Source organism: Arvicanthis niloticus, chromosome 1 (assembly GCF_011762505.2).
Source record: "Arvicanthis niloticus isolate mArvNil1 chromosome 1, mArvNil1.pat.X, whole genome shotgun sequence".
Lineage (NCBI taxonomy): Eukaryota > Metazoa > Chordata > Mammalia > Rodentia > Muridae > Arvicanthis > Arvicanthis niloticus.
In genome coordinates this window covers 93,716,995-93,730,147 of record NC_047658.1, presented here as the reverse complement: position 1 = coordinate 93,730,147, position 13,153 = coordinate 93,716,995, and the positions used below count along the sequence as shown (strand labels likewise).

General features: G+C 45.8%; 1 protein-coding gene across 1 annotated transcript; it reads left to right on the top strand.

Annotated features, from left to right (window-relative positions):
* The first annotated feature begins 10,644 nt into the window (after positions 1-10,644).
* Nupr1 (nuclear protein 1, transcriptional regulator) lies at positions 10,645-12,891 on the top strand. The gene is made up of 3 exons (XM_034512782.2): positions 10,645-10,917; positions 11,249-11,392; positions 12,589-12,891. Exons 1-2 carry the CDS (start codon positions 10,803-10,805, stop codon positions 11,377-11,379), a joined length of 246 nt encoding a protein of 81 aa, XP_034368673.1. The 5' UTR covers positions 10,645-10,802; the 3' UTR covers positions 11,380-11,392; positions 12,589-12,891.
* The last annotated feature ends 262 nt before the right edge of the window (positions 12,892-13,153 follow it).

The following is a 13,153-nucleotide window of genomic DNA, read 5'->3' as shown; positions in this document are numbered from 1 at the left end:
CCCTGTTTGCTTGGTCTCATTCTTTCTCTTGCCCATGTTTCTTTTCAGGTGTGGTCCCCCTTGATACCCACGAATAACTAGGACACGCAGGTTGGGTCAAAGGAGCACCTGTGCCCAGGTGGTAAACCTCCCCCCCCCCCCCTTACCTCTGCTCTGGAAGGAAGCCCAAGAAATACATTGTTTTCCTAGGGTGAGCTTTGGCAGAATCACACCTTCCTTTTATGGGGGACCTTAGAAGAAGAAGAAGTAGACTTTGTGTTTATGTCTCCAGGGAAGGAATTTTAGCAAAAGTAGCTGGGATAAGCTTGAACTTCTGATCTTGGGTTACAGGTGTGTACTACCACACCCAGTTTATGAAGTTCTGGAGATAGAACCAAGAGCTTCAGATATGCTGGGCAGGCACTTGTGAGAATAAATTGTAAAAATGAAATTTTAGGTCTCAACATGAAAGATTCTTAGGTTCAGAGTTTCAATTTACACTCAAGTGTTAGCTGCCCCTGGGGTGCATTCCAAGGGCTTGAATAAACATTTCAAAAGCACAAAAGACCCAAGATAGAGACAATAAAACACCTGGGTAAATGGAAGTCACTTAAAAGGAATTCTCCCAGGAGCAAGATACAGATGTAAATTAGGATAGAGCCTGGTTGTAAATTAGGATGGAGACTGGATGGAAACCAGGCTTGGGAACGGATGTTTGAAATCTCTTTTATTGTCTAAGAAGCAATTGACTGTCTTTGTGAACTTTGTATATAAAACATCCTTTTTGGTCACTTGTGGTTCCTCTTTCTTGCTTGAGAGTGGAGGGCCCCGGTGCACCGGCTACTGTTATTCCACCTATTCATCTAATAAACCTCATGCGATTGCAGCAATTCTCTTCTGTGGATATTTCTGAAAGAGCACTTCCCATGGGTTTGGATCCTTAGAATCCAACACACTCAGCCAAGTAAACTAAATCCCCAGCACTCACCTCTTTACTTGCTGTAGGAGAAACACTGTACGAGTACCAGAGTTATCAGGGAGGTATGCACAATTCAAGACATCACCAGTATTTCCTAAGCACTTGTTAACAGCAGCATCCATTTATGCTAAAAATACAATCTCAGAACCAAGAGAAATTAATTCCCAGTGCAACCCCGAGTTTAGAGTTTTATGGACCAGGCACAAGCTGTAATTACTGGGCTGTACTAGGTATTCCTGGCAACCACCTGCAAAGTTATAAAGGTATAATGAATGATAAATAAAACTTAACTCTTCATTTCCCAGTGAGTCACTTTTGAATTCCTACTGATCTGAGTGGATATCGGGGACTGCTCTGCCAAATGTTGGAACCCGCACTGCCAAAAGCTTGGGGGCCACAATTGTTAGAGCCCGTACTGCCCCAAGCTTTGGGGGCTAAATTGTCCTGGCTTGTACTGCTTCTTCGGTCCTAGGGTCAGAGTTCAGCAAGAGAGTGAGGACGGACTCGAAGAATGGAGACCAGACAGAGTGTGATTCAGTCCCATTTATTCTCGTCTCTCTTTTTTCCTCTTTCCAAGTCCCTTGTTCCTAGTCCAAGTCCCAAGTCTTGAGTTCATATTCTCGAGTTCCTAGTCCCTAGTTCCTAGTCCCTAGTGCCTCCAAGTTCCAAGTTTCCAGTCCCTTCTTCTGTCTGCCTCTCGCCTTTTATAAGTCTCACTTCTTAAGTCACACCTTTAAGTCATGCCTTTAAGTCTTGTCTTTAAGTCACACACACCCAAGGGAAAATCCTGGGTATATAAAACAAGATGTTATCAGAGTGTGCTCAGCTGTTGTAGGCTGTTGAAAACAAGTCTCTTGTCAGGGTATATGGCTCAAGATGGCTGCAAGGATGATAGCCGCCTTCTGTCAGCTCCCCACAAGTGGAATTTTAGATTTTACCACAAATCCCTCTCTCAGGTTCCTATTCTTTCACCCAGTGCCCACCCCCACCACACCCCCAGTGTTTATATTTCCTTTCTTTTATTCCTTCAAGATCCCAGCCAGGGATGTTTACTCTCACTCCATCACAGAATATCCTAGGATCTTCTTCATAATCATCTGTGAGGCCTATTGGGGTGGCTCTGCCTCTTCAGACAGAGCATCTAGGAGCTGGACACACAATCCTGATGCACCTTATCCAAGTAGTCAGGTTGTCATTTGCTGAGCTGGGTGTTCAAGGCATGGAGGATAAGCAAGTTGCCTGCCTTAGTGAATAACAATCTTCAAGGCACTGTGCTGATAGGCTCCCCTCACACACACCCATTTTTTTCTTCTTAAGGTGGAGTCTTAGCTGGGTGCAATCGCACATACCTGTAATCCTAGCACAGAGGAGGTAGCAGAATTTTGAATTCTAGATCAGCCTATGATACATAGTAACCCCCTGTCAAAAAAAAAAAAAAAAAAAAAAAAAAAAAGCATGCTGAGTGTAGTAGTGTACAAAATCCCAGCACCCCAGCACTACAGAGGCAGAAACAGGCAGATCTCTGTGAGCTTGAGGCCAGCCTGATCTATATAGTGAGTTGCAGGATATTCAGGGATATGTAGAGAGAACTTGTTTCACACACATCCCAAAAGCAAAGCCAGGCAAGGTGGTGAATGCCTTAAATGCCCCAGTACTCAGTGTTAGCTCAGGCTTGATGAGGGGATGGGAAAATAAAAAGGGGGAGAAGGATGAGGAATGGGAGTCTCTCCTTGGGAAGAGAGACTCTGAGGTGCTGGGGGCTCAGGAATCACAATGATTATAGGGCAGAAGCGGGAACTTTAGGGATGAACAATTCTCTCTGTAGATCTGTTTCCTGCAGTCTCAAGTTAAATACCAACTAAGGTTCTTAAGAGAGGTGGACTTCCTGTCAGGCAGCTGTATTCATCAGAAGCTCAGTCCAGAGTTCCTCAGCTCACCTGAGGCTCTTTGTTTCAGGTCATTGACTCGTCACTCCAGAGGCAGAGACTCTTTGTGACTTTAAAGCTGGTATGAAACAAACCAAGAGCTACACTATTATACATTGTTACTAAGTCTCTATTGCTTACAAGAATGAGTTTCTGTTTCCTAAGCCTAATGTATCCTGTAAACCATGATTTTCAACCTACCCTGAACCTATGACCCCATGGTGTGTTCCCATGCTTCTGCCTTAATAAACTCCTGAACCTGTAATATATGATCACCCTTTTGCTTTACAAAGATGTATGAAAGGGTGTCTTCCCAGGTACCTTGATGGCTCCCCTTTGACAGGATATATTCTTGCTCTTATTTTTATTGCCTCCTTTCTAGCAGCCACTTATACCTACAGCTGTTTCCTGTCACACTTATTTACCCCACAGGCAGCCTTGAGCCCTGAGTGCCCCCATTCTCTGTCCAGTGCTAACAGCCAATTATCTAACTGCTGTCTTTTCTTTTCCTCTTCTTTTATGACCCTTCAAGGTTTTTTTGTTTTGTTTTGTTTTGTTTTTCTGGCCTTGAATTCAGAGACCTGCCTGCCTCTGCCTCTGGAGCACTGGAATTATAAGCATGCACCACCATTGCCCAGCGTGGACAGCTGTGTCTACCAACCCTAACCCATTCCTCATAAAAGGGTTCCCAAAAGCCAATGAGGGACTGCTCTCTGAAACCCCAACTTAGGGTAAGGCAGGCAGCTGGCCAGTCCTTGTGCACTTCTCAATAAAGTTCTCTTAATTAGACAGTTGTGAAAATGCTTTTTTCTTAAGTCTAACACCAACTGGGTCTACACAGTGAATTCCATGCCAGCCAGGGCTACAAAGTGAGACCTTGTCTCAAAGCAAAAGAAAGAGAAAGAAAGAATAATGTGAAAAGGAGACGAGTTCTTGCTGTGTGTTCTAGACCAGCTCCCAACTTGTGATCCCCTTCTTCAGCCTTCCAAAAGGCTGAGATTAACGGCATGCACCACAGCACCAAACTAAGAATTCTGCTCACTTTGAAGTTAGAGAGAGTGAGTATATGTGTGTGTGTGTGTGTGTGTGTGTGTGTGTATGTGTGTGTGTATTTTCAAGAGAGCCTTGGGGGCAGAGGGTTGGGGGGGGGAGGCACACAGGTGTTTCACAGATCTTTATATAGGTTAGAGGACAATCTATGGGAGGCGGGTCTCTCCTTCTACCATGTGTGTCTTAGGAATTGAACTCAGGTCCTCAGGCCTGACAGCAAATGCTTTTTGACCTGATGAACCATCTCATGACCCCCAAGAATTGTCCTTTTAAAGCTCCAAGAGACCCCACTGAGGTCTACAAATGGGGAAACAAAGACACAGAGAGGTTAAATAACTTGTCTGATGACACATAGCCAACAAAGGGTGGAACTAAAACCTTGGATCCAGGCAGCTGGATTCCAGAACCTTCTCTTTTAACCACTGACTAATCAATACTTTGATTCTAATAAGGACAAATTTTTAAAAAGTGAAAAAGATACTTTAGTTTGTTATCCTGTGTATCCCTGGCTATCCTGGAAGTGGCATTGTAGACCAAGCTGGGTTTGAACTTCAAGATCCACCTACCTTTGCCTCTGGATTGCTGGGATCAAAGGCATGCATCGCCATGCCTGGTAAGGTACTTTTGTTAGTGCTAAGTGGATGCTGTGCAGATAGTAAACTAGAGCAGGGTGGCAGCTGTTGGTGTGTGGAGGTTTTTTGGTTTAGCCTGGTTTGGTCTTTATTTATTTTTGATAAAGTCTTATTATGTAGCCTGGGCTAGTCTTGAACTTGAGATCCTCCTGAGTACTTGAGCCTCCTGAGTGCTTGGGTTACAGGCATGTGTCACCATGGCTGGCATATACCTGGTACTTTGGACAGGGATGAGTGCTGCTACACTGAACAGCTATCTCCCTATCTCACAGAGCTTTCAAAAGGCACAGGAAGTTCCCCACAAGCTCTGTACAAGACCTGGTCCAGAGAAGATTCAAATGCCTAGGAAGGAAGAGAGTGCAGAGGGAGAGGCCTGGCAGGTGACTCAGTGCAAACCCTTGTCACTGTTCGCCCAGCTGGGGTCTGTGTGTAGATCATGGGTCCTGTGACTTTGACACAAATATCCCTGGAGCCTCTGTTTACCTTCTTTGAAGAATAAGGAAATAACAGGAAGTCACATGTTGGCTCTGGGCTAAGCCCTGTCATACACATACAGACATTCTCATTGTCCTGGAGTTACAGGAACAAACTGAAACTTGGAAGTTGACAGCATGGTGCGCCATGATGAAACAGGGAGTTCTCAGTGTGCCTTTGGGAAGGAAAAGAATGGTAGAACAGTTGTGTGTTCATGTGTCCCATGTCCTCACTGTCCTGCTGTCTTGCTGGACATTCAGGATACTAGTAAGTGTACAGTCTGTTTCCCTATAACCTATGTCAAAGGAGAGGAAATATTTCCTGTCATGATGATAAAACTGCCCAGGTCTCAAGGACATCATTTTCTGCACCTTTGTCTTGATACATTAGCCCTGGTTTTTGTTTCTTTGCTTATTTTAACTTTTTTAAAATGTTAATTTGGGGTCAGGGTCTCACTGTGTAACCCAGGCCTTGTTACACTTAGTGTCACAGTAAAGAACTACACAAATCAAACATAATCCAGCAAAGCGATTTCTTTATATAGTGTCATGACCCAAACCAGGCTAGCAAGCACACCGGAGCAGGAAGTTCGCTTAATTGTTATTCCAACACAAGTGGTGACTGGGTCTCATCTCATTGGTGGGGGCTTGTCTTCATAACCTGAAAAGACTGGCTAATTTATAGTCACAAAGGAGAGAACGAAGGGCTCTGTGTCATCACATTCTTGGACTTAGTGAGGTTTTGTATAAAAAGAGTTACACCAGCTAGGGTAGATTAAAAGTTTGTTGGTTTTTTTTTTTTTTTTTTTTTTTTTTTTTTTTTTAACATTTTACAGTGTGGAGAGATTTATGGAATATTGGTTCTCAGTGGGCTGGCCACTTTAGATGGAAGAGAAAAAGTTTCTCAGAGCCTTGACTTTGAAATCCTGCTGTTGCCGCCTCCAATGGTAGGATTTCCAGCTGGCACCACCACACCCTGCGGTTTTGTTTCTAGTTTCTTCCTTTGTGTTTATTTTCAGCCTTGGGATTAAACTGAGAGCCCTAAACTTGCTACTCTCTACTTGAGTCCCATCCCTAGCCTTCTTTTAACTTTTTGTCTTGAGACAGAGTCTCACCAGGTGGTCCAGGCTAGACTTAAACTCCTTTTGTAGCCCAGACAGGCTTTGAATTTGCCTTGTCTCCTTAGTAACTAAAAATTATCATTCTCACCACCAGGGCCAGGCTCCATAATGTTATCCTCTCTGGAGTCTCATCATAAGGTCTGTAATTAGCTCAACACTACTCTGTCTGATTCAAGCAACCTTCTGTTTTTACTCTTATATCCTAGGTTTACATTTTACTTTACTCTATCTGTCTGTCTGTCTGCCTGCCTGTCTGTCTATCTATCTATCTATCTATCTATCTACCGTGTGTGTGTGTGTGTGTGTGTGTGTGTGTGTGTGTGTGTGTGTGTCTGTGTGTGTGTGTGTATGTTTGTGTGGGACTGTGATGTAACCATTGCCTCTATGGGCATCTGTTTGTATACATGTGTGTGTATGCTTGTGTGTGTGCACCTGTATGTGTGTGTGTGCCTGTGCATGTGCACACCTGTGTGTGAGTGCACACGTGCACCTGTGTGTATGCTTGTGTGTGTGCACCTGCATGTGTGCACGCCTCTGTGTGTATATGTGTGTGTGTGTGTGTGTATGTGTGTGCACATGCACAGTGGCAGAGGATGCTTTATTCCCTGAAACAGGGTCTGTCACTGAACTTGGAGCTAGGCTGGCAGCCAATAAGCAGTCCTTCTGTGTGCTTCACTAGTGTCCGAAGTGCTGAGGTCAGAGGTGTGTACATGGCCATGCCTGGCTTTTTACCTGAGTGCTGGGATCTTAAGGAAGGGCTTCTTCTTGTGCAGCAAGTGCTCTCACCCACAGGCCACTTCTCCAGGCCCTGTGCCAGGCCTTTAAAGCAGCCTGTGTCAAGACACAGGCATCAGGAAAACAGAAACTTGGTTTTGTTTTTGTTCAGGGAAGCAAACAGCAAACAGAAACATAGCCTCTTCTTAACCAGAGTAACCATGGTCCTGCAGCAAGCCTGGGGGGCAGATCAAATTCATGTACTGAGACTGAAGCTGTAGAGTGAAAAATTATAAAGGCCATTTTATGAAATATGTGTAGATTTTTCCACCTTACAGAACTCGGAACTGAAAATAAGATTTCAGGCCTTCACATTCCAGGTGAAGGACACTTGCTGGATTACATTCCCCAAGCCTCACCCAAGGCAGGAAGGCATTCCTGACTACAGATAAAGATGTTATCACCTAGGTGGGGCCATAGCCCTATAGCCTGAAAAAGTGACTCTAGATCATTTGGGCTAGATTCTCTGAAATGTTCCACTGTTCTTGGTTACCCCTCCTTTGGTCTTCCCAGTGCTATGTTCAAAATTTGTAAAACAACCAATCATGTGTAAGCGCGAGAAAATGCCTTCCTCCCCCCACCCCATGCTATAAAAGACCCTTTATCCCACCACACGGGGCCAAAAACCCTGCTCTTGGAGCTAAAGAGCTTGTTGTTTTTGACCGCCGGCTCCTCCCCTAATAAACCTCTGCTGGTTGCATCCAGGTATGGTTTCTTGTGATTTTTGGGTGGTCGCGATTCCGGAGGCTTGAGGAAGGGTCTCCCGAGTATGGGGGTCTTCAAAGCAACTAGGAGGTTCACAGCCTGTGGGTGTGGGCAGAGGAACTGATGACTGGCCTGGGTTGAGAGGGTTTGGTTTTACTGGAATCCAGTTTTGTTTTGGTTTTAGATGTGGAATGTTTTGTCTAACTCCCTGCCTGGAGACAGCAACACAGATAGAATTGGTGTGGGCACCCTCTGTGGGCTAGCGTGACTCACAGGGTTCAGATCCTTCCATCAAGAGTAGAAAATTTCCCTTCCCTCCAAGCTTAGCAACTATGCAGAAGAGGAGGTAGAAAGGTTGTTAAGAGCCAGAAAATGTGGATGCCACCAAGGAAACAGTGTCTTCCAGACACAACAGGACTGATGCACATGTGAACTCACAGGCTAGCAGCATGCCCAGGGTCTGCCCAGGCTCAAGCCACATAGGGTCCTGGTGCTGAGAGGGGAAAATGGACACAGATTCCCACCCCTATCCAAATTAACACCTGCTTACAAAGAAAAGCTTAGTTTCCTCCAGTAGAGTCTCACTGGCTGTATTCACCACTGGTACAGGTAAGCCCCAGGTCAGCAGTAGAAGCCAACACTGTGGTACTTTTATAGACTTTTTTGTCTCATGTTGTTTTGTTCAGCTATAGTTTGGTCTTATTGGCCCTTCGTTTGCATATTATAGTTTCTGATTTTGTGTTTTTATGGATGTGTGTGTGTGTGTGTGTTTTGTTAGGATTCACCCCCCCACACACACACACACACAAATGGCTAACTAAAGTGTCTTTTAAGATATCAAATCGGATGCTGTCAGCCAGCCTCTCTCGGCATTGCCAGCACTGGTTAAGGAGCCATCCTGGCTGGTATACCCCACACGCTACCCTGAATTCTCCAGCCCAAGGCTGGGCTTCCCTTCCTCCAGTTTCTCTGATTTCTATATAACTTGGCTATGCCAGCATCTTTGCCTTTTTATTACCTCTTGGTCTCTGGGTTGCCAGGTTCTGTTTTTGCCTCTTGGCCACTTGGTCCAAGGTTCCTCTCTCCTCTTCTTCCCTGTCTCTCCCTATCTCTGCCACAGGCCCTGTTCAGTCTGCTGGCCATGTTCACCCTGGACTCTGGCAGATATCTCTGATTGTGTTTTCCTGTGTGTGTTCTCCCTCACATCTACAATAGACCTTCTCCCGCACACCTAGGAGCAGCATGTCCTCCAGGTTTAATGTTTTCATTCGCATTTCTGATGATGATGATTTGTTTGTTTCCTAAAGAGTAAAAAGTTGGGGGGGTGGGGAGGGTCTGGGAGGAGCTGGGGAAGAGAAACCTTGATCAGAATACATTGTACAAAAACTTTTTTTAAAAAATAAAAAACAGAGGCTGGAGAGATGGCTCAGTGGTTAAAAGCACTGACTGCTCTTCCAGAGGTCCTGAGTTCAATTCCCAGCAACCACATGGTGGCTCACAACCATCTGTAGTGGTATCTGATGCCCTCTTCTGGTGTGTGTGAAGACAGAGACAGTGTACTCATATACATAAACTAAATAAACAAATCTTTAAAAAAAATAAATAAAAAATAAAAAAACAGTAGAAAATTCCATTTCACATGTTTCTTATTTGAACTTAAATTCATACTAATTCTTATCAAATCCACACAAATAACACAAGGGAGGCCAGTATAGACTGAAAAAGTTCCACATTAATTCATACTTGAATTCATACTGGCTGGGTGTGGTAATGCACACCTTTAAACTCAGCACTCAAGAAGAAGAGGCAGGTTGATCTCTGAGTTCACCACTAGACACAAATCTAGTCTACACAGCAAGTTCTAAGCCAGCCACCGCTAAAAAGTGTGGCTCTGCCTAAAACAAAGGGGGAGGGGTGTCAAAGCATAAATACCTGCTTATTTCATTATGTCCTCCACACCAGTGTATTACTTAAATTTTGAAAGTCACACTTATTTATTGTGTGTGTACACATATGAGCATGTGGGGATCAGAGGACAATTTATGAGAGGCTTTCTCTCCCATACTGTATGAACCGATGAACTCAGGTTGTCAGGCTTGGCGACAAGTACTTTACCCACTGAGTCATCTCCCCAGCCCACAATATTTTATTTTAAATTCCCCTTTTCCACTCTTTTTTTTGTCACAGTGAGGGCACTGTATGGAAACCATGGAAGTGGTGACTAATCCTTACACTGTTCCCAGCTGTTTCAAGGGCTTCTCCAGGTCTCATGTCCCTTCAGCCACTCACCAATGGAGGTAGATAGGGTTATCTTCTGTTAAAGGGGGAAACTGAGGCAATCAGAGAGAGAAAGTGGTGTGTCCAAGGTCACACAGGAGACACTGGATCTGAGCTGACTTGTAATCCCAGCATTTAGGATAGTGAGGCAGGAGAATTACAAGTTCAAGGGCCAACCTGGGCTCCATAGAACTCTGTCAGAAAGAAGGGCAGACAGAGGTGGATCAGGAATCAGAATGTGGCATTCAGGGTATTTGCTCTTTCTAGATAGCTCTCCTCCATCTTGGATGAGGAGGAAGTCCCTGGGGACTCTATTGATGTAAAGTAAGGGGACTTTCCATAAAAATAGAAGCCTTGGGTGTGACAAGAGCTGCTGATCTAGCAAGAAGTGGGTCAGTGTGTATGCTGCCACTAATTCCTCTGTGTGTGTGTGTGTGTGTGTGTGTCTGTCTGTCTGTCTGTCTGTCTGTCTAGCTATGACCCAGGCCCAGGAGGAGCTGTGGCAGAGGCTGAACTGGTAGGAAGGAGTGGCCCATCTGAGGCCTTCTGCTCTCCCTGGCCACCATCCCAAGGACTGTTTGTGCCCAGATCCTGTCTGCTCCCTCCTCCCCCAGAGGCAGGAGCTTTCCACGTGGAAAAACACAGCTGGGCTTGGGTGAGTCCTGTGAGGGAGGAGGAAGGGGAGGGTGCTCCTCTCTGCTCAGGACTGGTGTCTATGGGCCCAGTTCTGGGAAAAGGCCAGATTGCATCAGACAGGGCTTAGGGGGCGGGAGCCTACACCGTGGAGGTTGGAGACAGTGTTATAAGTAGGGGTGAGAGAACTGGGAGAGGACAAACATTCAGAAAACGCAGAACAGAGGCAAGACTTTGGAGAAAGCAAACCAGGCATGATGGCTACCTTGCCACCAACAGCCAATCCTTCGCAGCAGCCTCTAAACCTAGAAGATGAAGATGGAATCCTGGATGAGTATGACCAGTACAGCCTGGCCCATCCTTATGTAGGTAAGGTCTGTGTGGCAGCTCCTTGGTCAGCCCTCCCACTTCTTACCCACTACCTCCAACTCCCCTTTCCTAGCTATTCTATTCCCGACTCACAAGTAACCCCTTCTAGTCTCTTTTACTGAGTTCTGTCTTCCTCAGCCCCAAGAACCCACAAGTGATTATCTCATTCTATACAAGAGTAAACAGCAAGGGTAGAGTGCTTCAGATGCACAGTGTGACCACCACACTCTAACACTCTGCCCTCCCCACCCCTAAGCTCCCAGCCATTTATATGCCTGTCCTGACCTCACATACCTCCTCTGTGTGTTTCCTCTACCTCCTGCTCTACCAGTTGGGGGAGGTCGGAAAGGTCGGACCAAGAGAGAAGCTGCTGCCAATACCAACCGTCCTAGCCCTGGTGGGCATGAGAGGAAATTGCTGACCAAATTCCAGAACTCTGAAAGGAAAAAGGCCTGGCGCTGAGGCAGTGCTGGAGGTGAGGAGTCAAGAGCCAGAGAACTAGCAGAGGAGGAGACAGGCCTAAGAGTGCAGAGTGGGACGTGGAGGACCGAAAGCTGGTCCTAGTGAGATGGCTCAGCAGATAGAGGCACTTGCAGCCAAGCAGATCAGCCTGTGCTTGATCTTTGGGACCCACGGGATGAAAGCACGTAATTTAAGGGGAGAGAACCAACTGCAAACTGTGTTCCTGGGGTGGGGTTGGGGGGCTTTGCAGATGTCCAGGCAGGGAAGTGGTAAGCATGAAAATCCTGTTCAGATCGACCTCCTTTAGCTTGGATCAGATTTCAGGGCGTCTGATGCCAGGTGGTTCATTGTCAGTATATTTGAAACACAGTTCAATTTGGGAAGAGGTTTCTAGGCAACGATCAGTCCATCAAATTCCAGGAACACAGTAAAGCGTAAGGTATGTGACTACACAGACACTCCTTTTAAAGTACATGTGACCTCGAGAGTGGGTTTTAGAGCTAAAGGCCTAGAATTTAGTGTGGTCTCTGACCATGGAGGTCAACAGGCAGATGTGACATCTCTTCTAAGGATGGGTAAGGGTCTAGGGAGGGAAGAGTCTGGGATAATAATTCTGGAGAATTTGAGTGAGGTCTGCTTCTGGAGCAAACGCTGGGAGAAGTCTGACTCCACACAGAGCAAAAAGCTCACCAGGTTGTTAACAAAACCCACTCTCAGATTTCTGGATGGAATGAAAGTATTTGACTTTATCTCCTCCACTGAGGAGACACCCTGCATGATTAACACTTCTGGTTCTTTGAGCTTCTCTTCCAGTACAAGGACCTCTGTGCCCCCAGTGTCCACCGACCTCCACATGCTCAAAGTAGCACATGAACATGAGAACATACATGGGCACACATGCATGCAAACACATTGGCATATCAATAAATGAAAAAATAGTGTTGTCATCTACATCTAGAATAATATGAGACCCATATTTGACTGAGTTCCCTGGCAACCAGAGTTGGTGGCGGGGGGTGGGGGGTTGGGGGGAGGGAGGGAGTTTCTCATAGAGCCTTGCCAATGGAGAGAAAATTTGGTTTATGGAAAGGGAAACTGAAGCAGATACAGTCAAGTACTTCTCTAAAGGTTACAGAAAATATGAGTAGGAAAGCTGGAATTCAAACTCTGATCTCTGTCCCTTTTATCACTTGCTTTCCCTCTCCACAGATGAGGCTAGACCACGGACATCACACCCAGCAATGGATACAGGACACCACACCCAGAAATGGATACAGGACTTCGGAGAAATTAGGAGTTGTAAGCAGGACCTAGGCCTGCTTGAGTCTCTCCCACCTAAGAGAGGTTCTGGAGAGAGGGCACCAAAAAGCCCTTCCAGACCCAGCAAGGGGCAAGATAGGAGCAAGAAGCAGAGGGTGGATGGGCAGAGCTAGGAAGGCATCCCTAAAAAGAACTGTGGGAGAAATCGGATGCCCTTGGGTGGCAGCAACAATAAACCGTACAGCAGTGACAGCTTTTGTGTGTGTGTTGTGCTGTCTTTGTTGTGTTTGGGTGTGTTGTGTCTGGCTGTGTCCATGGTGTGTCTCTCTTAGGAGACTGTATCTGGAATGAGAGTTTCCTTATTATGTAGCATAGGGGGCTGCGAACAGTTCTCCAGTATTGCTGCCTTATTCTGATGTATGCAGGTGCTTTAAGGTGCCCGTTTCTACCATCTCTTCCGGGGAAATGGCTTTGTTTCTTTGTAATGCTGCCCCGGAGACAAACGGTGGCCAGT